This window comes from Cucumis sativus, chromosome 2 (assembly GCF_000004075.3).
Source record: "Cucumis sativus cultivar 9930 chromosome 2, Cucumber_9930_V3, whole genome shotgun sequence".
Lineage (NCBI taxonomy): Eukaryota > Viridiplantae > Streptophyta > Magnoliopsida > Cucurbitales > Cucurbitaceae > Cucumis > Cucumis sativus.
Window position 1 is genome coordinate 17,285,633 of NC_026656.2, and position 27,834 is coordinate 17,313,466.

Sequence of the window (27,834 nt, forward strand, 5' to 3'; positions counted from 1 at the left end):
AGCAAAGTCGAACCAAAACTTAAAAGAAACATGCTGGGATTAACATGATGAACAAAACGTATTGAAACGTCCTCTAAAATGGATCAAATCTCATTAGGTCATCTAAGTCTTTCTCGCCTAATATTAACATAAAAAACAAAGAGTGTTGTTACGTCTTCCCAAGTTGCCTGCCTCCGTTTCCATTCGTTGTTGATTATATTATAATATGAACAAATAAGATAGAATGAAAAAAGATGTTTTGTAATGCCAACATACTATAAAAAACAAAATTAATAACATATGATAAACATATTAGAAAACATTATATTTTAAGGACCCACATAATTGAAAGAGACATGGACATGGACAGTTCCACCTACACGATCTTCTAGACTACCATCGAAATATGAACAAAACCTCAACTGGGTAAAGCTGAAATAGAGCATAGAATATCAAAGAAACCCCTAGGAAGTGATGGATAGTCAGTTAAACAAGGTGGATGATCTGAGATGAGCCCTTGTACGACGACATAAAGACTGCTCCCAACCTCCAACGCAACACCCGTCATCATTTTGAGTTCTGTTTCTGATTTTTTGTACAGTTTGGTGCGGCGGTGTGTTGATCACCCATCTTCTGATCTCTTGCTGTCTCCTTCCTCATCACCATTATCACCACCGCCACACGGCACTAGCTCCAACGATTGATCAGCGGCTGTGGTATCACCCAGCCGATCTTCATGGCCACCAATTTCACCTGTTGATGTATGTGCACCAACAACATGAACGTTACCGGCGACGGGGAGCGGCTCTGTTAGTTGAATACCATCACGAGGAGGCGAAAACACCACCGGCAACTCATACTCATCCATTTCGCTCGGAAATTTAGAGTTCTTAAAATGTTCCTTGAGTGCTTCTAACCCCTATTAAACACAAAAACCAAAACAGTTTTTATAAGATCGATAACTTTGATAATTAATGGGGCAAACGAATCATATACCTATGACCCACCCACCACACACCTGAAGTCTAGCGTAGGTAACTTGGCAGATTTTCCTGGAGTTGAAGACTTGCCATGCTTGAAGATGGAAAGCTTTGTACAGTCTCCAAGCTCCTTGGGGGGAGGTCATATTCACAAACCCATATCCAACGTTGCATTTATTGCTGCAGTTTGAAAGAGGGAAAAAAAAAAAAAACAAGAAATTTGTATTAATCATTAAATAAACATGTATTCTATGAAAGTCAGACCAAAAAATGACAAATGAAGAAAGAAAGATAATCACATGAAGTCAATTGGAAGATATACGAAATCATAGGAGGACAAAGGCAGTCCTTTGCCATCGTTGTTTATCTCCTCGTTGCACTCCATGCAGTGCTTGTCCAGAGTCTTCAACAATAACTTCAGACTGCCAATTTTATGTTCATTTCCATTAGTCCATGACTTACATTTATAATTTCTTGAAAGAAATATAACTTTTAGGCCAGTTCAGAAATCCTTCTGTCGTTTGCTTCAAAATGGAAACGTGTTTTTTTTTAGTCCCTAGAGTTTGACTAGGTTTGAAAACGTTTTTCAAGAAAATTATTGAGCTCGTTTCTTAGAAATAGAAATATACATAAAGAATGGAAAAAGAAAACTCACTTGTACTTGTTGGGTATGTTCTTAATCATAACAGTGGTTCTGCAATCTCTGCAATCCGATGCTTCTGGTTCCATGGTGTTTTCGCTTATTAAGAAACACGGGTCAGATTTCCTCAAGAAACTATTTTTCCTCAACCTAATACTAATCCTGGGTTGAGGAGACACTTCTTGTTTTGAGCTGGTTACCGATTTCCTATTGATGATCTTCTTTGAATTCATCCTCCTCCAAGTGCCAACGGAACCTCTTCTTTCAATTTCATTTACAATATTTCCACTGCAATTCAATGGATGTAACTTATCCACTAGTGTATCCGCGTAAGTTAATCTCCGGGCATTCATACATTGCACCTTCTTGGGAGAAAGTTGAGATTCCGAATAGGATGAGCGATGTGGGGGGTCGTTGAAACGACCAGATAGCTTCCAAGGCCGAGCCGGAAGAGGCTGCTGGTGTTGTCTAGCGCCTAATTTTCCGGAGGCGATCATGGGGTTGAAGAATTTTCGGCCACTTCCACCGGGACGGCTGAACTCAACGACGACCGGTTTGCCATGAATTTCCTTACCGTTCATCTCTTTAACAGCCATCGCGGCATCTCTGACATCAAAAAACTCAACGAACCGTTGATGCTTCTTCAATGGCGTCTCCCTAACGTCCTTTACAGGGCCTTGCTCCAAAGAAAAAGGAATCAGAAAAGCGAAGCAGGAAAAGAAAATACAAAAAAAAAAAAAACCCTCCCCCCTCGCACACTAAAAAAAACAACAAAAGAATTACTGTATAATCATCAAAAGGCATCTGACAGAGACCATAAAGTAAGAAAAGAGTTGGCATCGGATTTAATAACATGAGCCCCACAAGCGTCCCCACCGAAACGAGAAAGAAAATTACCAAAACGCTCGAAGATTTCCTTAAGAGTAGAAGCGCAGACACCCAAATCTAAGTTGAAAACAACGATCGTGCCCTGGTTGTTCCCGTCCGGTACGGCGGCGTTACTCGTCGGAATAACAAATTCAGCCCACACATCACAGCCACCGATTAGGGCACGAGCCAACCGTGGCGGTGTGTCGAAATTGTTCTGCAAAAACCTAGAATGTTGATTACGAAATTGTTTTCGACGCATCAAATTTTGGCTCCTCATCTTACGAAAAGCTTTTTCTGCATGCCTCAGATCATAATAATGCACCGTCAAGATTCCATTCCTGATTCTCTCCATCTGAACCCCTCTAACATCCCCAAAGCATTCCAAATCCCTTCGCACAACCGACTCGCTGACGTCACTCGGTACCGCACTCAGTAACAGCGACCGAGTCGGAGAGGACGACAGAGGCTGAACCTCCGGCACCGCAATATCCTCCACTGGATTAACAAACGCCGTATTAAAATCAATCGGAAAATTAGGAGAACGCGTTAACACCGAATTACAAAACGGTTCCACTTGCAGTTCATTAGTCGACGGTGGAAACGGAGTTCCGAACGAATAGTAAACATGACGGACCGGCGGCCCGAACAAAGCGGGCAGGTTAGTAACGTATCCTGGTCTGAACTCTTGAGCAGCCGGGTCCAAACTTTTCTGAAGGCGGATTACACCAGTTTCTCCCATGACCGACGTAATCGCTTAAAACGAACGCCGGCTGAAAAACCCGGCGGATAAAACCTGGGGTCAGACAAGTCGTATTCCGACGAAAAGATTATCTCCAGAGAAAAGAATAAACCCTAAATAATTCCGATGAACAAAATAAGAAAAAAAATAAGAAGAAGATGGGTTTGTTTGGGTGTTTGCTGAATGAGCACACATCCGTTTTGAAGTAGCAGAAGGGTTGCTCAAAGAGAGCGATATGGAATGAAAGTGACCTTAAAGTGTAATTACAAAATTACCCTTGAGAGGTAATGGGAAAGAAAGAAAAAAAAAAAAAAAAAGAACCGTACGAATGTTTGGGAAGGGCAAGGAAAGGGACAAAAAGGTAGAACCGCCACGTATCTCCGTCGCGCGTTTGCCCAATGTCAAATAATATAATATAATACTTTATATGTATTTCATTTCCCTCTTTCCTTTTATTTCCCTTTATATATTTTTTGTATCTTTTTTCCCTAATTGCTTTGTTTTTCCTTTTTCTTTCTTCTTTTTCTTCATACATTTATTTCATTTGTCCGACTCCTCGTTTTTCTTCCCTCTTCTCTTCAACTTTCAAGGCACCCCTTCTTATTGTTATCTTTACTTAATCCTTCTTTTTCAATATATTATATTTATTATTTACCCCTTTTCTTTTTTACTATTTACACTATATAAATAAACTTTAATATCGGTTTTTTTAACATGATTCATACTTCACAACAACTACCTACAGGGAGAATACAATACTTAATACTACACTTACTTCTAGTTCTTTGTTATCGATGCAATTATGGGAAATGTGTAGATTCAACGAAATGAATGGCTAAATGTTTATGGGAAAAAAGAGGGAAGAGAGAGAGAGAAAGAACTGTATTGTTTAAGCAAATATAGTATAGAGGTGAGGAAAAGAGAAATGTAAAAGGGGTGTTGTGTTGAGTGAGAAGCTTGTTGGAGGGTACATAGCCCTAGGAATGTAGGGGACTTTTGTGGAGAGTATAGGGGAAGGGCAGCTATGGCATTCCATTGCTACTGAAAAGGGTCAGATATAGCCTACCAAATCCCTCTCTCCCTCCCTTCCATTCCATTCCATTCCATTGCTTTATTTTCTCTTTTCCTTTTTCCTTTTTCTGGATCCTCTCTCTCTCTCTCTCCCAACTTGGAATTGGAATTTCGATGGACTTCCCAACCTATCACTCTCCTTTCACCCTTCACTTTATTGTTTTCTTTTTTCTTCCCTAATCTCAAATATTATTTACTTCTATCAGATGAAAAAATGTGGGAATAGTATAAGTTATAGTGCAAACTCATGCCTACTCTATTATATTTTATTTTACTTTCTAAAGATACATAAAGTGAACCAAAAATATATTTTGTTTTTTGAAAAATAGTTACCCAATAAGTATTAGTTGCTTTTCTGTATTTCTTATTTATCAAAATTTGTATGTAAAGAAAAATGTGTTTATTAAAATGTATTAGGTTGAATATTTATTATGAGGTCGCCCCAGGTTTATTAGTGAAGGCTTATTAGAAGACATATGGTACAAGACACGTGTACACCAAAATAATATATTGTTAAATCCACAGGTAGTACACTCTTAACCAAACAAATTTAAAAAAAAAGCAAGTGTTCTTTTTAAGAAGAATTCCCTCAATTTTACCACAAATAATTTGTCCACCTCGATATTTTTTTAGAATATGGTTATAAAAATATTCCTATGTTCATCCACCAATTATCAAACTAAAACAATTATGAGTCTTTTTTAGAATATGCGGACTCGTGTCTAAAAATAGATATATCATTAGGTATGGTTTAATTTTAGGCAAAGGTGATTATTCGATCATCAATACTTCCAAACAGCCCGTTATTAATTCTCTGACAATGGGAAGTAATTAAAAAACAATTTGTCATTCGAATTTTTGCATTATAATATCAAAGCAGAAAAAAGAAAAAGTAATTAATTAACTAATTTGGGTTAATTAGAATGTAATTAAGGAGGGAAACGAGGGAAAATATAAAAAGGAAAGGTGGGTAGCAATTTAGGATGGTGTGTCTGTATTTGTGTTCCCCATTGACACTATGAACGATAATTAATTAGGTGATGGGCCACGTACTATCTCTCTCTCTCTAAAAAGCTACGTTGCTTTTGTTCTCCACCCACACCCTGTTTTCTGGAGCTTCATGCCCAACATTACAACTATACGACAATTTTAATATTTAATTATCACTATGTCCCACTTCAAACCAGCATTATTTTTTAAAAAATAAAGTAGCACATTGATTGATAAACAAAATATTTCATATACTATATGCAATCGATCTTATAGAACTGATCAAATTATATTCCGCCTGCCTGCCATGCCCATGCATCCATCGCTGCTTACACCCTCTTTTTTAAATCTGTCGCTCGTCCCACCTCTCTTGAATCCGTCCAAGCTTTCAAATTCGTCTAACACTGAGTTTGTGGTTATGTGTAACTCTCATGATCTCAAGGTAGTGGAGCATTTTTGTTAGCTTAACTGGTAACCATAAAATATGGGAATATGGGTTTTTCTTTCTTGGGCTACGTTTGAGTCACCGTCATCGTGGAAGAAAAGAAGAGTAAAAATCGATGAGAAGCTTTGAAGGATAAAACGACGTGTACATGCACACAGAAAAACACGTATTGAATATGCTAGTAGTAGTAATATATGTACTAAAAAATATATAAATATGCATTGCATGTATTGTCAAGTATGTAATATACGATTTGTCTTGTTCATGTAGTACTTATCAAATATAACTACATTGTTTTTATTAAAAATATTTAATATCTTTATCAAATATATTGTTATGCATATCAACCATATATGTGGGATATATGTTATTAATTAACATTTCTATGTATATTCGACAGCAATGAAGAAATTAGAAGGGAAGGGGGTGGTAGCAACAAACCTTGATAATTTGTGAAGTGAAGTGTGCAAGATTTAAAGTTGTATTTCACCTTGTGAAATTGGATTGGACTTGTGTGTTTTACCATTTTTGCAAAACTCTCAAAATATAACTTTTTAGGCCTAATTCGGTAGAATATTCTCGTAGAATCCTTTCATTTCAAACAATATATATGTACATAGAAAATCTCTAGATTAGATTTATTTGCTAGATATAGAGATATCCATCTTTCCTCTGGAATCCCAAATACATATAATTAGACGATTTCATACCACATTTTATTTTGTTTCATTAAGAAGTTTAAGATTATGTACAATCATATGTAACTGAAGTGAGATTCATGGTCATGGTGGAGAACCATTAAAGTCTTTAATTGAAATCTTTCTTAAAATATATTTAACTTATTTTTTTGTAAATATCAAAGACATTACTCCAAAACGAGCATAAAAAATACTAAAAGGAAGAAGAATATTCTGGGTGTGAAAGAATTATAAATGGAATAATGAGAAATGAGATGACCCATGCATGCAAGCTGGCTCATGCATGTAGGCTTTAGCTGCTGCCTAGTTGCAACCATATATTATAATGTATAATAATAAGTCGACTGGGGAGTGCGTAAAACAGAAGGGACTGAGGCAGACTCATCGCCAAAACTCATCTTACACACATACAATCAAATCCTATATGTAGAGGCTACGCTGCTGCTGCACATTTTGAATTTTATGACTCATTTCCTCTGAACTCACTCCTTACTGGCATTAATATTAATATTATTATAATTATGTTGGGATCAGGTTTACCCATGCTAAAGTTATTAAACAGCATATAATTACATTTTGGAGCACACTGCAGTTAGCAAAATAAAGTCCAGATAGACCTCCACCTATCTAACATTTAAAGGAAGGCCTACTCCTACTCCTACTCTATACTCTCATACATACATACATATATATATATATATATATGTATGTATGTATATAGCTGCACAAATGCCAATTCTATTATAAACCCTCAGTTCCAAATCAACTGATCATCATTCATTTCTAATGTTACTATATTTGTATGCCATAACAACATAAGAAACAGACCATAAAATATCACTTTTTAGCTTCAAAACCACACTCTAATAGAACGATCATCAACCTCAGAAACATTAAAAATGCACAAATCCAAAGATTAATATCTGTTGGTTACTGCAATCTTGGTATAATTGAAATTAATATGCGGTAATTTTTTTGTCGTTTAATAATTGATTATGTTAAAGCCATATTATTAATCTTAGAGGTTTAAATTTAATAGTGAATCCAATTGGTGGTTTATGAAGAGGGAAAAGGGTAAGAAGAAAAGAGAAATAAAAGAGAAAAAAAGTGCAAATTTTACTAACCCTCACTTATTTTAATTTCTTTTATTCAAATTTCCAATTGAGAAACAATGGTAAATCATTAAAAATATGAAAGCACGCGACGAGAATCAAATGAAATCTGTCGTCCACTTAATTAGAAGAAGAAGAAAAATCCTGCAACGGCGGTAACGGCAGCAGCGGCAGAGAATTCGAGGGCAGAGGCAGCACTGGGAGCTGGAGCAGGGACAAATCCACCTGCTGTAGCACCAGGTCCGCCCACAGGGGCTTCAACCACATCCTCGCTGCCGGCGGGTGCATCAGCCCCCTCGGTGTTTCCAATCTCGTTTTCGGCTCCTGGAGCCAATTGAGCTCCAACTCCAGCGGTGTCAGCAGAGCCCTTGGGAGCTTCGGCAGGTGTGGCTGCGCAGGTGAAGCCGATGACGGCGAAGAGGACCAAAGCAAAGACAACAAATTGGCGTGCCATTTTTTTGGGTTTTGTTTTGTTTTATGTTGTTTTTGTTTTTGGGTTATTGAAGGAACGTGCAGTTCTTTGAATGAATGTGAAGAACTGCTAAGGAATTGTGAAGGTGTGATTTGAAAGTGGGGAGGAGAGGCGTTTATATATCTATTGATTGACGATAATCTCGCTTGGGAGTTGAGGATTTTGTTAGCGTTTTGCGGGAAACCTAAGGCTGTGCGTATTGTGAGCGAAAAGCCATTGAATCCAACTGTTTCTTAAAAATAGGATTTACATAAAAAGGGAAAGTGTTTGTTCAAAATATTTGTTAGTTTTAAAAATAGGATTAATATATATAACGGTGTTTTGTGATCACGATATATCAAATTTATCATTGCTATTTGATTTGGGGTTGATGGTTGTTTATGAAAATTAATCTTATAACGTTGCATTTTGTCCATAATTTGTGCAATATTAATAGTGTTGTAATACGTGTGGCTATGAGTGCTAAAAGAAAACACTAGTGTCTAGTTGTTCACAATCATTTTCTTTTTTCAATGCCATGAAACTCCACAAGCTTAATTGATCGACCTTAAATGGTAGGATTTGATTTTTCTTTTTGAAACACTAGAAACCCCATGAAAACTTTTCTGTTTTATGTTTAGGGTTTGGACCATGCCTTAAGTAACATTAATTGATTTTTTCTCTTTTTTGTATTGACTAATAATTCAAATAGCAATAGTTGCATTTGATTGTGTACATGTCACTCTAAGCACCCAAATGCAAATGCAAAAAAAAAAAAAAAAAAAAATAGCAATATAAAATAGATTAAGATTTTTTGAAAAACAAGCCTCACCTCTCATTTTTTTCATTACATGTTTTTTATCAATAGTTTAAAACAACAAAGGAAAGGTATGGAATATTGAAAAAGTAAATTTGAATAATATAATTTTTACTTTTGAATTAGCTACTGGCACATTGTTTAGTAATGCTTTATTTTTTAAAATTAACTCAATAAACATTTCTAAACTTTAAAAACTAAAAACACCAACATCAAGAAACTATAATTAAGTATATAACACCATTTTAAAAATATTGTAAATATAACTAAATTGGTAAAAGTTTATCGGCAAGAATATCATATAAATTTGTGATATATTTACAATTTTTTTAAAATGTTGTTATATTAATTATTATTGATTAAATTAAGTTAATTATAATTGATGATCATTTTATGAATAATAATTAATTAATAATATAATAACATTTTTTTTTGTAAATATAGCAAGGTTATTGCTGATAAACTTGTATCACTAATAGATTTGTATGATCTATCCGTTATAGTTCAATATTTACAATAGGGTCGGTCTATGAGTGATATAATTATATTATTGATAAAATTAGATAAATTTTGCTATATTTGCAATTTTTTTAAAAATTTGTTGTATCCTTAATTGTTATTGATTTGTATGATCTATCAATTATAGTTCAATATTTACAATAGGGTCGGTCTATTAGTGATGGACTTCTATTATTGATAGAATTAGATAAATTTTGTTATATTTGCAATTTTTTTAAAATGTTGTTATATACTTAATTATTTTGCTAAATTTGCAACTATCCATTATATAATTAGAGAAATTGCAATTGATAACCATTTCAGCAATAAAAATTAAGGATACAACAAAATTTTAAAAAACTGCAAATATAGCAAAACTATCACTGATAAACTTCGTATGGTTTATCAGTGATAGAGTAATATTTGTAGCATAGTCTATCGATAATATACTTATATCATTGATAGAATTTTGTTATATTTACAAATTTTTTAAAATGTTGATATATACTTAATTATTTTAAATCTAATCGCTAATTAGCAGTTATCCCTTATAATTAACCTTTTCAAAAGGGTAATTATAATGAATGGACATTTGAGAAATAATAATTAAGAATATAGGAACATTTAAAAAAAATTGCAAATATAGCAAAACTATCGCCGATAGACTTATATTACTGATAGACTATATCATTGATATGATTTGACAAATTTTACTATATTTGCAATTTTTTTAAAATGTTGCTATATACTTAATTATTTTGAATTTAATTGTTAAATTTGCAACTATCCATTTTTAAAAAACCACGTAACCGGGCGTAATGGCCCAGAACCGCAGCCCAAAACAAGAGGGAGGCCCATAAAGAGGGAGATGGATTCAATTAGGGCTTTCTGGAAGGAGGGAAACTCTAAAACCCTCCCGCTACTGTCTCTCCACCAGTTCCATTCCCAATAGCTTCTCTCTGTTCTCTAATTCACGGTCGGAGATCCATTTCATAGATATAAACGATCTGGAACTCCTTAATCCTCCCAGAGTTAACCTCTTCTCCACTCAGTCATGGCGCTCGCTTTTGATGAGTATGGAAGGCCTTTTATAATCTTGAAGGAGCAGGAGCAGAAGACCAGGTTGAGGGGTCTCGATGCCCAGAAGGCTAACATTGCTTCTGGTAAAGCTGTTGCTCGTATCCTCAGGACCTCTCTTGGTCCTAAGGGTATGGACAAGATGCTCCAGAGCCCCGATGGGGACGTTACAATAAGTTAGTCTCCCTCATTTCCTCTACTTCTCACTTCTAATCTCTCTCTCTTTTTTTTTTTTTTTTTTTTTAATTCTTGCTTTCTTTTATTGGATTTTAGAACGAAATGTGTTGTTCTTTACTCCTTTCTTTGAATCTGGACATTGCATCTTTATGGGTTACTGGCACTTGAACGTGAGCATGCTATTATACTCGGCGTTTAAATAAAATCGTTGATCTTTTATTGGTTTTTATTTTTATACTCGCTCTTGCTGGTCTGTAACTTTGGGAAGTAGTATGTCTGAATTTGAGTGGTTATAGTTAGCTAATAATGTAGTTAACTAGGGCTTTGTTGATAATAAATGTAGCTTTGATGACCAAGAAACAAGTTACACCGTGTAAACGAGTTAATGATCACTAGCAGAAGGGTAATATTTCATAAAGGGCCGTGATTTTGATCACTGTCTCGTGTTCATTCCGTAGTGTTCAGTTTGAGTTCGTACATCGCATCCCCTTTGATACTTGAAATGGATACTATTCTTCTTTCGGAGAAATAATAAAGGTCGAAAAAGTTCAGGCCAAACTTAAGGATAGCACTATGTCCTCTTAAGGGCAGGAGCCTGGACATTATATCAAGGCATTTTTTTTTCCTTCCCTTTTGGTGGTTTTATTTTGAGCCATAGGAGAATTCATAAGTAGTCGTTTTGGTTTTTGTTTATATTTATTAATTAATTTATTTTTTATAGTTTGAGATTTGAAGTTTTGGGCTTAGCATGTGACTTCATTCATTATCTTTATAGATTTTGAATACCTGAAATCATGTCCAAACATTTGCCCAATATGTTAATTTTTGGCATTCGTCGGAGATGTAGCTGGAAACAATACACTTCTACATTGTAGTCAATAATATTTTCTTTAAATATGTTTGATGTCTTGTTAGTTCTGTTCATAAGAAAATTCCAGTTGTTGTAAGTTTGTTTCATTTATGTTATCAAAGTTTAATGTCGTAGAAGTTTGAACTATTTTCTTTTGTTGGTTTATTTTCCAGTAAATTCCACTTGTTATGTCTTTTTCAGCAAATGATGGTGCAACAATCTTGGAGCAGATGGATGTTGACAATCAAATTGCCAAATTGATGGTTGAGTTGTCTCGAAGTCAGGATTATGAGATTGGTGATGGCACTACTGGGGTGGTTGTAATGGCTGGTGCACTCTTGGAACAGGCTGAGCGATTATTAGAACGTGGAATTCATCCCATTCGAGTTGCGGAGGGTTATGAGCTGGCCTCCAGGATAGCTGTTGACCATCTGGAGCATATTGCACAAAAGTTTGATTTTGGAGAGAAAAACTTAGAGCCTTTGATTCAAACTTGCATGACCACTTTATCATCAAAGATGTACGGTGATGTGATTCTATTCTTTCATTTTTATCTTAATGAAAGTCATTTCTTATAAGGGAGCCAAAAAAAAAAAAAGAAAAAAAAAACGAGTCCAGTATACTTTGCTGGTTCATTATGGCATCAACATTCTTGATTTTTAAATGATGTTGCACAGACTACAGTCATGGATGCATGTTATGTTTATTGTAACAGTTGTTTGATAATAGTTTTTAACCTTGCTTTTCTCGTATGTTAGTCTTGTGCTCTCATACATGCAATCAAGTATCATTAATTCAGTTATCATAAATTGTAATTTAATTAATGGTCAAGTGTATTGGTTCGGTTGTGTAACATGAACAGATGAAAGCTTTCAACACCATGGTTTTCTCCTAATTTGGAAGTATTATTAATGTTGCACCAGTGATCATATTATGAAAATAGAAAGCTCTAGTAATTTAGCTTTTTGTTTACGGGCAGTCAAATGATCTTACGATATAATTTTGCAGGCTAAAGATAGATGGTTGATGAATATTATTATGATGTATTGTGACTTCGATGCCTCTTATAGCCTTTTTCCTATCTTGCAGTGTGAATCGTTGTAAGCGTAGTTTAGCAGAAATTGCTGTTAAAGCAGTTGTTGCTGTGGCAGATCTCGAAAGAAGGGATGTTAACCTAGACTTGATTAAAGTCGAGGGGAAAGTAGGGGGAAAGTTAGAAGATACTGAACTTGTATATGGTATTATTGTTGACAAGGACATGAGTCACCCTCAGATGCCTAAGCAAATTGAAGATGCTAAGATTGCCATATTGACTTGCCCGTTTGAGCCTCCTAAGCCCAAGACAAAGCATAAGGTTGATATTGATACAGTGGAGAAGTTTCAGACATTGAGACTACAGGAACAGAAGTACTTCGATGACATGGTGCAGAAATGCAAGGTAGAACATTAAATGCTAAATCTGGTTCTATGAAATTTTCTGATAATGTAATACTATAATCTACTTTGTTGTCTTTTTGGCTTGGGATATAGCTTAGTAGAGAATAGAAAGGTTTCATGGAAGAGGGAGTTCTTCCCTACAATTTCAATGATTTTTTTGGACTTGTACTACTTATATTTCAAGAGATATTCCCCTCGGGTTCTTTTAATAATTTTCCTTTGCATTGTCTTATTCTTTTATTTTTTCTTTTGGTGTTCCCACTGGTAACAATGAGAATTAGGTTTTCTTTCTTTCTTCTCACAAAAGATTTATTTTATGGTTTTGCTAATACATTTTTGTTTCAGGATGTTGGTGCTACATTAGTTATTTGTCAATGGGGATTTGATGATGAGGCAAATCATCTTCTCATGCACCGAAATTTGCCAGCTGTGAGATGGGTTGGTGGTGTGGAGCTAGAGTTGATAGCGATAGCCACAGGTTTGTCTCAATTAGTTTATCAGCATATGAGATTACTCATGTGGGGACCCTTGGGGTTGGGCTCTCTGAGAACCCTTAGATGCAACTTAGCAGCCTTTGGTTTTAACCCCTGATAATGTTTCCTTCTTGGGATTCCCATTTTCTCGAGTTTTGTGACGAAACATTTTGAGTTTTTTGACTTTTTGTTTGAAAAAGGAGCATTTTGTTTTTTAATTGTCACAAGTGACACCTCATCCTTGACTAATTTGTTGATTGAATGGCAAGGCAAAAATTCGAAATTCTTTTAATTTTTAATTGGATCGCGAATTAGTTGATGTCTTAATCATTGTTTTCAATCCAAATTGCTTGCCAAGAAAATGAATTAAGCTAAAGTTAATCCTCATTTTTAAAGTATTGTTCACTGTGGGTAATGTGTTTTACTTATTTGTTCAAATTGTTGTATTATTTACTTTGTAGGTGGGAGGATAGTCCCTAGGTTCCAAGAATTGACATCAGAGAAACTTGGAAAGGTATCCTGATTCTAATCACTTTTCATTTGTCTTTAGAATATTTTTTGGTCATTTTAAGCATTACATAATTTCTTTTTTTGAATTTCATTCTTGCTAGCAACTTAGCATGTGTGCTTAACTTGTTAAATGTAGAATATACATGTATACTTCATGGTCGATAGGCAGGGATTTGCTGTGCAAACCATATGGAATTTATTTGGATGAAATATATATTTATGTTGATCTTATGTTTTAATCAGCCAATTCCTCTTTTGTGACTTATTTGGATTATGAAATAATCAAATATTCGTTGTAGCTTATGTTTGTCTGAATTTAAGCAACTTTTTTTTTTATCTGAGCTTATTCTATATTACAAGCTATTCTCTAACTCACAACAATATCTTTTTCTTCTCCTATTTTAAAGGCTGGCTTGGTTCGAGAAAAATCATTTGGTACAACAAAAGATCGGATGCTATACATTGAACATTGTGCAAATTCAAGGGCCGTGACTATTTTTATCCGTGGAGGTTGGTAGATTCTTTGTTATTCTGTTTATTCTTCAAGTAATTTATTTTAGCTTTTTTATGCTGACTGATAAATGATAGATTAGGCTGTAGAGTTTGACAACTAGTTAGAGAAATGATGGTTAGTTGGATACAATTGAGTTTGGCCTAGTAGTTCAGACTACTCACTTCTAGTGGTGCTCAGTTTAAAGCATTATGGTTAAAAGTGAACCGGGCTCTTGACTGTATGTGCTTAATATATGTAGCAGTAATGCAGTATCCAGTTTAACACAAGTTGACCAGCTGTTGTACTTATATATTAAAAGGCAGGAAAGATGGAAAAAAATGTAAAATATGAGAGAATAAAAATTAAATGATGGAAACGAATGAACACAAGTTAAAATCTTGGTTCAAGACCTTTGATGATCATAAACTCATGAGCTGTATCATTGATGGTTTGTTGTAGGTAACAAAATGATGATAGAAGAGACAAAACGCAGTATCCATGATGCTTTATGTGTGGCTAGAAATCTCATTCGCAATAACTCCATAGTATACGGTGGTGGCTCAGCTGAGATTTCTTGTTCAGTTGCTGTTGAGACAGCTGCTGATAAATACCCTGGAGTTGAGCAGGTATGAGGCTTCTGTCTTGTCCGTAGCCTGTCTTAATGGACAAATGATGCTGAATATTTTCTCCCTTTGTTTTTGCAGTATGCTATTAGGGCATTTGCTGATGCTCTGGACGCTGTTCCAATGGCACTTGCGGAGAACAGTGGATTACAACCCATTGAAACACTTTCGGCTGTAAAATCTCAGCAAATTAAGGTTAGTGTGAACAATAACCATCTCAAATCACTGACTCAAACTTAATATTTGTGATTTTAAGCATCAACTTCGCGCAAAGGGTTCATCATTAACTTGGATTTAATATTCAGGAGAACAATCCTTATTGTGGAATTGACTGCAATGATATTGGCACAAATGACATGAGGGAGCAAAACGTATTTGAGACTTTGATCGGTAAGCAACAACAGATTTTACTGGCAACTCAGGTCGTGAAGATGATTCTGAAGATTGATGATGTCATTTCTCCTTCGGACTATTAACGCATTTGTGGTTTTTGCTGTCTTCACTTGTTGGCCATGGCTTTCTAATGGCATGCATGGCACAGTTGTCAGTGACGTGAGACTCCTTTTTACTCTTAGTTATAGTAGGGTAATGTTGTGTACCTTAGAATTTTGGCTGCCATTATTTAAAATTTCAGAGTGTATGGTTTTTTGGGAATGATAGATTATTATTATTTGTGTGAATGTAAAGGACGAGCTCGACATAAGCCTAAGCCTTCTCTTGGTTAGTCTGGTTTATACATGAGCAAAGTGACATCGTTCACCAACTGTTTTGGTGCTATCTTCCATTTTCTCGGATTTGGTATATTTATTATCAATGGATGGAGGAATGCTTTGTATGAACCGTCTTCATCGGCCGTTCCCTTTGCTCTGTTCCCTTTAATCTCTATCTCTATCTCTAACTCTTAGGCGAGAGTTTATATTAGGTTAAAGAGGTTCGGTTGGTTGGTTCTTTTGAAAGAACACAATGGTGTTTTGGGTATTTGAATAGTAATTATTTTGTATGGTTAGACGTTCTCGTTTATTAATTTTAAAATGTGAATAATATAATTCTGCTCAAAAAGAATTTGGTGGGATCTTATTATAAAGTCTGTTTCCCCATGTTCCTTGCCCCAGGGAAATACAAATGCATTCAAATGGTGTCATGGAAGTCTATTATAAATTCGTATATACTTCTCATCAAAGGAAAAGAAAATAAGATTTATTATATAGAAATGGTGTTAGGATAAATTTTGGAAAGGTAGGCCATTGGAAAAGACAAGGATCTCATCTGTATGCAAGTTCTACGGTTCAGATTTACCCCAAACAAATTATTTGAATTCTCTTCTCTGTCCTCCATTACTAATATTATTGTTTTCTTTGTTATATAATATATGAATCTTTCTAAGACTAACTCATTTTGAAATAGACATAGATGAAAGACGTAGTGACTAAAAGAACTCAGAAGTTGATATGAAATCATTAAATAGAATTGAATGGAAAATGAAGATGGTAAGGTAATAAACAATAAATGAGGGTGTGACAGTGATTTATGGGTCGTTTGCATTTGCCTCAAAAGTCCACAGCGCAATGTGTATTTGCTCTGACAGGGAACAACTTCTATCTATCTCCATTCATTGTGTTTCTCTCTTCTCTATTACTTCTCTATTCCTTTCCCCCTTCTCTTTTGTTATCAGTCATCCAAACCTTACTTTTATCTTCCCACTTTTATTAATTTATCTTATTGTTTCCATTGGTGTTAGTTTTATCGTATTGAACACCTTTTTCATTGCACTTTTATATGCTTCTGGGTGGCCTGTAACTTCACTGTTTTATTTATTAGTTGGATTTTAGATTGTTTTTAGTTCTGATTCTAAACAAACATATTAAATTTACCATTATTAGTTATAACATGGTTTGATTAACAAAAAACAATTCACCTTAGTCTATGCATCAATAACATTTTTTGAATCTAATCTTTATACTTTTAAATACATCAACTTCTAATAAATCTTAATTCTTCTAATCCAAGTTGGTTAAATAATAATAATAAACAATAATTTTCATGAAAGAAAAAGACAAACATATATATATATATATATTTTAAAGAACATTCAATAAAATAACAAAGTAGAAACAATAAGGTTTAAGTTACAGATTTGTTTAGAGTACAAGAAATGTTAGGTTAGGTTAAGTTATGCTTTACAACTAAATTTGTTCATTAAATGTGCTTTTTTTTTTTAAAGTGTATGAACAAAAATGCTTTTATAACCTTTCTTTCTTTTTTCTTTCAATGCTTTCCCTAGCGGATGTCCCTTTTGTGTACTTTATTTGGTACCACACAATTGAATCAAAAGGTTCATAATTGCATCCTTGATTTCATGATTTGGATTGTGGCCTTTATCTTATAATTATTGAAGAGTTCCTGTTTTGAAAAGAGAGTACAAAGTTTCTTTTTGCATAATAATATTTATCTTAATATTGTAATTAGACGGAATTACAAATGTTGGGTCACTCACTCTGAAATATGACTTTTTCTTAAAGCCTTTTAGTTGTGACCAATCAAATTAAAATTATACTATACAAGAAGATTCTCAAATCTCTCCTTGCTGATTTATCTTTTAATATAATGTCATATTGGTTCATAATATGTATATATATCACCAACAGTGGTTGGACTAGCATCGAGACCCTTTTCGACATTTCAACACTCCAGCTCCTGCCGTGATCGAATTGATTAGCGAGGAGGACTTAGCACTCAAGCTGGATGCTCTTGCATAGCTAGACGATGCTCCAGCCCCGGACCTTACGAAGAATGCTCCATTCAACATCAAATCTCCATCTGATCTCCAATTCCAATTCTTCCACCTGCTTTGGGGTGTATCCTCTCGTTTTGTCACCTAAAAGGCCAACCACCAACTTAAGTTAATTTAACAAATATAACCTATTTGAATGGAAACGATAACTTCTTAACTTAATTGATTCAATTCTCTCACCTCTTTGCTATTTTGGTTATTAGGAGCAAGGTATCTATTTCCTTGGCTATTGATAGTAGGAGATGCACTTCCACCAATGGCATACATTATCCAATGAGTATAGTCATTATTTACCACATGGAAATATCCGTGGCGACACCTGTCCATCAATACAAAAAATGTCAAATTGATTTAGAGGACTTGTTGACTTCTCAACAAAGTATAGCTACCCTTACATTCTCAAACTTTGATTATAAAAATAGAACTTACCGTGGCATTCTTTGAACAAGGCCTTCACCGAAATGGTTAAAAGCAATGGTGACTTGCATGTTCTTATCTTGAGTATAGGAATCACTGTGTCCTAAAAGCATAACTTTGTTATGATGAGTCATGTAATTGTTTGAAACAGTAATAGCCGTCGATCCATGAATCGCATCAATCAACCCATCTCGGCAATTCGACAAAGAGCAATGGTCAATCCAAACATGGCTTCCTCCAAATATAGATATCCCATCCCCGTCTGACACCGTCCTCCAACCGTAATGCTCCGGCGAGTCTCTCACGTAAGTGTTCCCACCTTGCTTGCAATCGTGAATGTTAATGCCGTGGATTATAATGTTGGTCACAAATTGAATGGTAATGCAAGGCCCTCCGGCGATGTGGACGGAGACGCCACGCCCGTCGATGGTTTTGAAAGAGTTCATCAGAAGCTCTGCTTTTAATTTGATGACCATGTCGCGCTTGAAGGTGATCCATAAGGGTTCTTTTTGGATTACGGCGTGCCGGAGTGTGCCCGGTTTTGGGTTCACCACGTCATTGTCGGATGGGTCAGTCACGATGTAGTATTTGCCGTTTTTGCCGCCGATGGCTCGTTTTCCAAACCCAATGGCGCAGTCGGCTAGCTTCTTTCGGTTCTTTTCCCAATTGGCATCGCAACGCCAGCAGTCGTCTATCGGGTTGCCAGTTTTACAGGATAGGAACCCCAAATTCCTTCTTGTTATTGTTGCATTGTTGATGCTCCTGCAAATCCATCACCCATAAAACATAAACATCCAACACAAATTTAGGCCTAAAATCTTGACTATCCAAAGGTAGCTTTTCAATTTTTAGTTTTTGAAAATTAAGTTCAAAAACTACATTTTTATACATCTCTTTCAAATTATAGTAAGAAATTGAGATAAATAAACTTGATTGTGAAATGAACAAATTCTCTAAACTTTACTTATTTAACATTTGAATATATTTGTTAGGAAAACAAAAGGTACAATTTTACTGTCATTCAATATTAACGAAATATAATTTTGAAAAAGTAGTTAAAAAGAAAAAAAAAGTAACTACAATGTGAATTAATTATAAATGTAGAAGAAGTAATAAAATTGATGTGGGGTGGACTTACGTAAGAACTTCTTGGGCGACTAAATCAGGATCGGGGACTGGAGAAGACGATGACATGGAGCTCATTTGGAGCATAACAATACTCAATACTAATAACTTTATACTCATCATAATCACAACAGAATTGGAATTTTCCATAGCTCTCTCTCTCTTTCTTTCTTTCTTTCTTTCTTTCTTTCTTTCTTGTGTGAATATTAGCAGAGAAAAGGATTGATTGAGATTTGGGAGAGTTTGGTGATGGTGTAGAAAAGGCTTAAAGAATGCTGGTTTTTATAAACCTTCACAATTGATGTCTAGTTTATTATTATTATTTTTTATATAATTAAAATAAAAATGCAAAAGATTGTTTTTTTAAAAGAAACCCCCCCCCAAAATCTAAGGTCACATTGATCCATGATTTCAGTTGGGCACAAAGTAGTTGGCCGTTAACTTTGGCCTTCTCTACCAAAGTCAATTTGAATTACTCATTTCTCAATAACTAATGTGTGTTTAGCTTTTCTTTTGTTTTGGGACTATGCAATTAACAAGCATATTAATATTAATGCAGTGATTAGAGAAATAATCATAGTATAAAATCTACAAATTATATACTTAACTCAACTTAAATTTAAGTGTTTCTTTAACCTCATGATATCCAAGATAGACTCTCTTGCAAGAAAGAAAGTTACTGCAAAATCTGCCGACACTTTCCAAAAAATTTCAAAATGGATGTCGGCGTCATCATCCTCCCTCTATAAATCCAAATCCAAATTATCTCTTCTTTGTTTTTTCCTTTCCTCTTTTAAATTCATCCCATAAATCACAAATTCATCCTCTAAAGTGATTAAATAATATTATGTAAACAACAACGTACATTTTGATTATTAACCATTTGGTTTGAATAATTTTGTTAATTGGATCTGATTTAAAAGAAAGAAAGAAAAAAAAAAAGAAAAAGAAAAGATGAAATGCCACATGGGAGGTTCGTACAATCCGTCAAGAAGGTGACGTGGTCATGTTTATTGTTTGAAAGCCACGTTCTCCCATGTGCCCTTTTGTTAAATCTCAGCCATCCGATGCTTTGACCTTTTGAATTCACATTTTGTTCTCATCAATGATGTAAGCTCTCAGATTCCATTCCATCATTATTTCTCATTCTCACCCAAAACCAAACACTATAAACTCAGAATTATTATAAACCCAGACGTGGATAAGATACTACAATTAAGTATATAATCAATACATGCAAAAACTAAACTATAATTAATTAAAAACGTAGGTTTTAATTAATTATAGTTTGGTAGTACGAACACAATATTGCGTGTGGATTAGGGCCTTAAACTCCTGCTTGGGTTCCGGGAACTTCAATTATCCCAACTTGGCTTTACATTATAATTTCAATCCAAATATCCCTTTTCATACTCATCATATTATTATTCCAAAAACATTCTTTATAATTTCCACCGACGCCTTCCTTACTACATTCATATCTTAATTCTAATATTGATATATGAGTCCATTTTTAATTAGACTTTATAGCGTATTATAGATTGTGATTTAATTAATTATTAAAAAGAAGAGGGAAAAAAAGAGAGTGGAATATGGAGGGCTGCGCTCATTGAGGCTTATGAAGCAAACCCCAATGTGCATTATTGATATCGCATTTATCATAGCTGTAGGGCACCGCAGATAATTGCCCTAATCAACAACGTATATCCTCTCTCTCTCTCTTTTTTATTCTTTTCCATACATATTAAATCATTGATTTGTTTTCATATTTGATCTCTTTGTGTTTAAATACATTTAATTAGAAGAGAATTTGATTTATTAGAAAAATGTATTGAAAGTTATTTAGTTTAAATATATATAAGAATGAAGTCAAAGTACAAAATAATATTGACTGATCTTCTCTCCTCCCCACATGGCATCTAGAAGGGGTAGGGAAACACTCCTAATTTTGGTTCACATGCCCTCATCTCAATGCTTAATACCAAATCCCAAATGCTCTCTTAATTGGCCTTCTTCTTTTTAAATATTTCACTTATCTAGAAGTGAAATGTTCAAACAATTAAACACATGATCATTCAAATACGAGTAATTTAGGAATATGTTGTTATTAAAAAACTGAGCACATACACCTTTAAAATATTGTTTCTAGGTAGATTAGTATTGTATGTTAAATTGTAAGGGTTAATTAAGACAAAATAAAAAGAAAGAGAGAAGTGAGATAGTTGAAAAAGAATATTCCAAAACATTCACATGGGAATATTGAGAGAGAGAGGCCATGTGGATCCAATTTAAATCAATGATGAATCATAAATTCCTTATGGTAGTGGTCAGTGGGACTTACCTTCATTATCATTTCCCCCCCACACTCCTAATCTCTTCTTAACTTCCTCTTTTAATTTGTTAACTACAATTTAAACTTTTTTTTTATCTCTCTCTCTCTTAATCAATAGGTTGATTTATAATATGACAATATATATATATATATATATATAACAAATTTCAATAATAAAAAAAAGCCTCACTTGATTAGAATAATAATGTACATATTATTTTTAAGTGTAGGTTTAAATTAAATGAACCAATTATTTGACCATATTATAAACTAATTTCCACTTCAACATATACATATCCATTCTTTATATTCAACAAATAATATTCTAATTTGACTTCTATAATTAATTAATCACCTAATATACAAATCTTATTTTTTTGCTTCCCATAAGTTAACTTGCAACTCTCATAATTTAAAACTAGAGGAGAATGATTTTTATATTTTCAACTACCTATTAAAAAAATATTTTAAAGTAGAGCAACAAAAAAACCATCTTATGTATTTTCATTGTTATTTTGAAAACATATCTTAACTTTAATTTATATCTTTTACTTCAATATTATATGAATACCAAATTTATAAAACTTAAAACAAAATAAATTAGAGAATGTGTGTATTTTATTAAGAAAATGAGAAGTTGGAAACAAGAATTATTGTATCTTTATTGGGAAGTTTACTAACATCAACAAGAACAAATAAATTAATAAGAAATGGTAAAGGATTGAGAAATGCAATGTAGTTATTGCATGTGCTCCATCGTTATACCTCTACTTCATAAGTTTGCTAATTAAAAAGAAAAAAGAAACAAATTAGGAATTAACCAATGGATGAAAATTTGCATTTAATGAGATGTGGAAGAGGCAAGTGATGAAGAAAATGCCAGAATTTCTTTAATGATAATAATATGTAAAGAAAAAAAGTTAAAAAAGAATGTGTTAATGATTGAATCATGTGCTTGGAAAGATGTGAGAAATAAGAAATAGAATGATAAATCAAATTTCAAAATAAGTTAAAAGGAAAAGGAAAAGAAAAGAAAAGGAGAAATATTTAAAAAGTATATCTTTATATTTTATAATATAAACTTTAATTTTCCCACCTTATCGAAATGGACCAAAAAGTCCAACTTCCATTATTATCACGTGGCTCTCTCTCTCTCTCTCTCTCTTTTCATGCAGAGTTTGCTTTTGTTTCTTGGGGATCACAGCAATTCTTTTATTTATTTATTTATGTTTAACATAAAATAATACATATTCAATCATTTTTTAGATTTGTATATATATATATATGAAAAAATACATAATAAATGATTACAAAGTAGAGATTTTTCTTGTCGTTATAGAAACTGAGGTAGCAAACTAATTCTACTGCTCCCCTGAATCAAACAGCAATACCTATTGGCCCATTTGTCTGCTCACCCGCCCTATAGACGAAGGCTAAGCCCACTATGTTATTGGTTCCTGGGCTCTCCTGGTAAAGAAGTCATGGTTGGATTCAGTTTCATTACTAATATCAACGACTGATAATTAGGTAGCTAAACTAAGAACAAAAGGTCGTTAGTAGCTTTCATGATACATGTTACAAATCTTAAAATCCAGGCTTCCAATCCTCGACTCAAAGTGAGGAAAACCAATAAATAGTAATTTCTTATTTTATTGTGATTAAGATCTAAGAAAAAATCCAAGTACCCGGCTATATTGTACAGATTACAGATTACATTTAAAAGTATGCCAAAAATCCAGATCCCGCACCCTAATCTATCATGGATGAGTGAAACTCTTAAGACTGAAGCGACCACCAGGAGAAAGTTCAACTTCAGTATTCGTGATACCTCCGATGGAATTTTTCACGGTATCGAGCTATGCAAAACAATTGGCTTTAGTGCCATATCAACCATGTGAACTATCCTGCTGGCTTCTATAATCGAAACAACACTATCTCTATCTTCCATCAACCAGTTACTCTCTTTGTTCTTCTCCGTTTAGTTTGGCATCCTTGGCCACCCTAGTGTATGTCTCGAGCACTCCCTGAAAATGTGTGTTTGGCATTTACTGATAGAATTTCAAACAATTACAATTGGAGAAATTATTTGATGAGCTCGCCACATTGTTTTGTCAGTTCTGCATTGTTAGATGTATGAGAAAAACTGTAGAAATACAACATATTTATATCTAATGGTTATTAGGAGCATGTAGATCCAAGACAACCCCCATCTTGACGGTCTCATTGTACAATTGATATCTTACAAGGAAAGAAATGCAAAGCTAGAGATTTACCTCTCCCTGAGTTGCACTTGGCTCACTATCCACATCGACTCTTTGCATAGTAGTCGTGGGTATGGAGTTCTGATCCTCCTTTACATCCTGCCTGGAAAGACTACCATTGACAACAACTCCAACAGTTGCGCTCTTGTCGCCGTCATTTACAGTCAGAGATTCAGCCTTGGCAGACTCTTCCGCTTTCCTTTCTTCTTCCTCTCTTTGCTGTCTTAACCTAGCCTCTTGCTCCTTTAACCGTTTAAATCTGAAAATGATCAACACATTAAAAACCACGAAGTTCTAACCTGTTTTTGGTAAGAAATGACTTCTAAGTTCTAACCTTTCACCAGGCTTTAGCCCTTCTGCTGTCGGCTTCTCCTCTTGACGAGCTACGGTGCTACTTGATATTGAGTTTAACTTGGGCGCTTCACTCTGGACTCGGACTTGTTTTTCTTCTTGTTTCATGATTTCATCAATGAACTGTTTGTCCAGGGTTTTTGCGCCACCTGCCTTTTGAAGCCATGCTTGCTGAGCTGTGCTCAAGATGTTATTGGTAAGCCTGAGTTACAACATCTGAGAGATATAAGAGATGCCAAAATTCTCAAGGAGACTACAGTAAAACTAGTAGAACCAGAAATGACAAAACGGTTTTGTCTATGGCTGGTTCTGATTAGAAAAATTGCTTACCAATAAAGACTTAGACCAGAAGGAACTGAAAGTGCAAAATATCCAATCATTAACAGTAGGAACTGCGTTATGGCTTGAGAACTCTTCATGCTCGGATCATTATTCTGGATGTCACGAATGTAAGATACATTAGATAACCCAAAATGAATCTATAGATTTTCCTTAAGACTGAAGTTAACTGTGATATAATGACCTTAGGCATTAGAGATTAAAAACAGGAAGAATTCATGGGAGTTACAGCTGCAGATTTGATACAGTAATACTGGCCGTAAAAGAAAACTGATCGTCACCATTAAAAATTAGTTGAATTTCTTATTCGATTGTTTTTAATGTTAAATATTCTGAAAGAGGATTATGGTGTGATCTAAGAAGATTTGAGAATTAACATAAATGCCTAGGTAGACAGTGACACGTCAACAAATATTGAGAAAATTACTGACCTGCGACGATTGCATAATTTGAACAGAGATGTACTGCGAAACGACCAGCAACACAGGCAAAACAAGATACGCAAAGGTATCTGACCACCCAAGTGGAGGATGACCATCCTGCTCAGTAGTCAATGCAACCATAATATAAGAATTGGCACATATCAAGTATTAGTCATTACTCATCCTCCTTGATCAAACATCTCTCACACATCAAGAATTGCACTCAAGATGAAAGAGAAATCATGTAAACCAGCATCAGGCAGTGTAGCTGAAAACTCATAAATTCATTAATGACGTTCTACAAGTATCTAAGATTGCTACCAAGGACATAACCAGGAACAAAATTCCAACAAAATGGTTTTTGGTACTCCTACCAGGAAAAATTACTTTTACAAGACAGAATGCCATGTGATTAAAGTACTTACAACAAATGGAAAGAGCCAAGAAATACCACTCCCATTTTGTCGGGAGGCAATCGTAGTTGGACCAGCCAGAGAGGGTATCCAGAAAAAACCTTCCGTGAGGAGACCCTAAAATTTAGGCAATCAAATCAAATTAGGGATATAGATTAGTGAGAAATCAAAAACTCCAAAAAAATTCGAAGGTAATAATATAGCACCTCATTGGCCACATTTGAAAGAGCTCTGTATAGTCCAATCCATACAGGAATTGTTGCCAACGTGGGTAGGCATCCTGAAACCCATAACAACGGTGACATGTGAGATATCAAGATTGACAAGTTTATACAAATAACTACGTTGAATTAAAATATTGCAACCCTCAGAAGAGTTTTAGTCTTTAAATGACAGACTTGTATAAATAACTATATTGACATATAAACTTGAATACGTTTTTAGGCAAAATCCAAAAAGTAATTGATGCACGAGTTGAAACTAATATCTAGATTTCTTAGTAGCTTTGCATCACTTCCATGGGCATATCAGCATTAACTGTGTGAAGGACCCAATGAGAAAAATCTTATTTGTGTAACAAGAAGCGAGCTGCAAGCATGAGCAAAATAAATCCACACAAATGCAAGAACAAGGAGGCTGTGTCTAACTACTAATCATTTCAGAGTAACTACTGCTCTAAAAACAGGCACAATTTGAATACCTGCTAGTGGGTTTATGCCTGCTAATTTGTACAGTCGAGCAGTCTCAAGTTGAATCCTCTCCTGCAGACAGATTAACAAGTCCAATTTGATCATAAATTGTAGATATTTTAATTCAATAGTACTTAAATTCCTGATGTTAAACTGATTTCCCAGTGTACTGGTAGCCACGGTTCAAATCCCCTGTCCCAATCATTGTAAAAAAAAGATTGCTGCTGTTAAAAGGGAGATATTTTTAGAAGTGTCCTACCACTCTCTCATGACCATAAGATGCCTGGTAAAAATTATTTTTCCGATTAGGTAGGTTACAACACAATTGATTACGAACTATCATAATCATGATGCCACAATTCCAGAAGACAATTCTAGCTTACGGTAAGCATAGTACATTGGTACTAAAAATAGCTATTATGAGTGAACTCCCTCCCTGACATTCCAGAGATACATCCTATACAGCAAGATAGAAGTTTCAACCTGATCCCCAGCATAGCGTTGTTGAACAGCCTTCACTTGGGGTTGCAAAGAACGCATCGCCATTGCAGATTCTACCTGAGTTCACCAAGAGAGTCAAGAAGTTATTAGACATGCTAAACGAATTAATGACAAATATTCACCTAAACTCCACATTACTGATTCGGCAAAAGAACCTGCTTCTTTGTCAAAGGAAACGTAGCAGCCTTAACAAGAACTGTAAGAAGTATAATGGCAAAGCCATAGGCATAAGGAACATGTAAAGTAGAAAGTCCATCCTTAAGAATCTGCAACAAAAATTCAACAAGATTAAAATATAAGTTCAATAGCGTTTCAACAACTTTATGTGAATCTAACCCAAAAACGAGGTCACTTTTCTCTCCATGCTTTCCAGTTCCAAGGAAAATAAAAATCAACAATGAATATTCATACGTGATAATTAGCTAAACACAACATACTTTAAGGACGCTCTCCATATAATTGGTAATCCCCGTAAACCAATCATCCGTCTGCTTGACGGTAGTAACATTATCCGGCGAAGCAGACACGGCGGCGTCGGCAATCGTGTAAAGAAAGCTCTCAGCTTTGCCAAACAAATCTCTAACAAAGCCCTCGGCGTTATCCGGGTCAGGCAAGAACTCGGGTTTAAACCCAAATCTCGCCACAGCAAGAGAACCGCGAAGGAAAGGCTTATGATGGGATAAGCCTCGGAATTGGACTCCATGAAATAGAGGATTTGAGTTGGGAACACGACTAGGAAATGAAGAGAACACAAAGTTTGGGCGGTAAGGTGAAATGGAAGCCATTTTTATGGAGTAAACAAAAAGAAATAAAGCTCCAAATTGAAAAAGGAAGAGAAAGGGGTTTATGGGGTTATGGGTTAAACTTCAAGAAGAAAAGCAGTGAATTTGCGGAGGTCCCATTAGAGCAACAGCTCAATTGAACAATGAATGGAGGATTTCAGCGATGAAAGCTGAACATTTTCCAGTGGGGTTCATGAAATTGATAGCCTTAGTTGCTTGTTTGGTAAAAATTTCAAGTATGTACAGTGAAAATCGAAACCAGAGTTCGTTTTGGGCAAGTTTTCTTCTCCCCCTTTTAATGTATTTATCGCGTGATTAATGGCGCTAGGCAAAACGTGGAGGGCTGCCATAAGGTTGGAAAGTTTAGGACGGTGAAGTGATTTTTAAAGTCCCATTCATCGCCGTTGGATCAAACACCCAAGATTGCAATGAGAAATTGATGAACTCATGAAACTTACAAGATTTTCTGCCAATAATTCAT

The 27,834-nt window shown here is 34.8% G+C and overlaps 4 protein-coding genes across 5 annotated transcripts; 1 reads left to right on the top strand and 3 right to left on the bottom strand.

The window, feature by feature from the left end:
- Positions 1-221: 221 nt before the first annotated feature.
- LOC101208321 (protein terminal ear1) lies at positions 222-3,415 on the bottom strand. The gene is made up of 5 exons (XM_011651201.2): positions 2,497-3,415; positions 1,615-2,275; positions 1,259-1,381; positions 998-1,139; positions 222-898 (listed from the first exon to the last, which is right to left on the bottom strand). Exons 1-5 carry the CDS (start codon positions 3,206-3,208, stop codon positions 602-604), a joined length of 1,935 nt encoding a protein of 644 aa, XP_011649503.1. The 5' UTR covers positions 3,209-3,415; the 3' UTR covers positions 222-601.
- Positions 3,416-10,186: 6,771 nt separating this feature from the next.
- On the top strand, positions 10,187-15,769 carry TCP-1 (T-complex protein 1 subunit epsilon). The gene is made up of 9 exons (XM_004142909.3): positions 10,187-10,543; positions 11,596-11,914; positions 12,484-12,832; positions 13,177-13,309; positions 13,766-13,818; positions 14,222-14,324; positions 14,767-14,933; positions 15,012-15,125; positions 15,236-15,769. The coding sequence occupies exons 1-9, from the start codon at positions 10,345-10,347 to the stop codon at positions 15,404-15,406; spliced, it is 1,608 nt and encodes a 535-aa protein (XP_004142957.2). The 5' UTR covers positions 10,187-10,344; the 3' UTR covers positions 15,407-15,769.
- A 1,564-nt stretch (positions 15,770-17,333) lies between these two features.
- Positions 17,334-19,533, bottom strand: LOC101208076 (probable pectate lyase 5). Its single transcript, XM_004143006.3, has 4 exons — positions 19,277-19,533; positions 18,151-18,900; positions 17,902-18,040; positions 17,334-17,805 (listed from the first exon to the last, which is right to left on the bottom strand). The coding sequence occupies exons 1-4, from the start codon at positions 19,411-19,413 to the stop codon at positions 17,584-17,586; spliced, it is 1,248 nt and encodes a 415-aa protein (XP_004143054.1). The 5' UTR covers positions 19,414-19,533; the 3' UTR covers positions 17,334-17,583.
- A 3,679-nt stretch (positions 19,534-23,212) lies between these two features.
- LOC101205346 (ALBINO3-like protein 1, chloroplastic) lies at positions 23,213-27,679 on the bottom strand. Of its 2 annotated transcripts, none has more exons than XM_004142910.3 (11): positions 27,009-27,672; positions 26,727-26,837; positions 26,554-26,628; positions 26,082-26,142; positions 25,588-25,661; positions 25,394-25,498; positions 24,978-25,085; positions 24,538-24,641; positions 24,191-24,409; positions 23,869-24,115; positions 23,213-23,619 (listed from the first exon to the last, which is right to left on the bottom strand). In XM_004142910.3, the coding sequence occupies exons 1-11, from the start codon at positions 27,354-27,356 to the stop codon at positions 23,551-23,553; spliced, it is 1,521 nt and encodes a 506-aa protein (XP_004142958.1). In that variant the 5' UTR covers positions 27,357-27,672; the 3' UTR covers positions 23,213-23,550. The 2 variants fall into 2 exon arrangements, with proteins under 2 accessions (XP_004142958.1, XP_031736414.1); XM_031880554.1 differs by having other exon boundaries at positions 23,570-23,712; positions 27,009-27,679.
- Between the last annotated feature and the right edge of the window lie 155 nt (positions 27,680-27,834).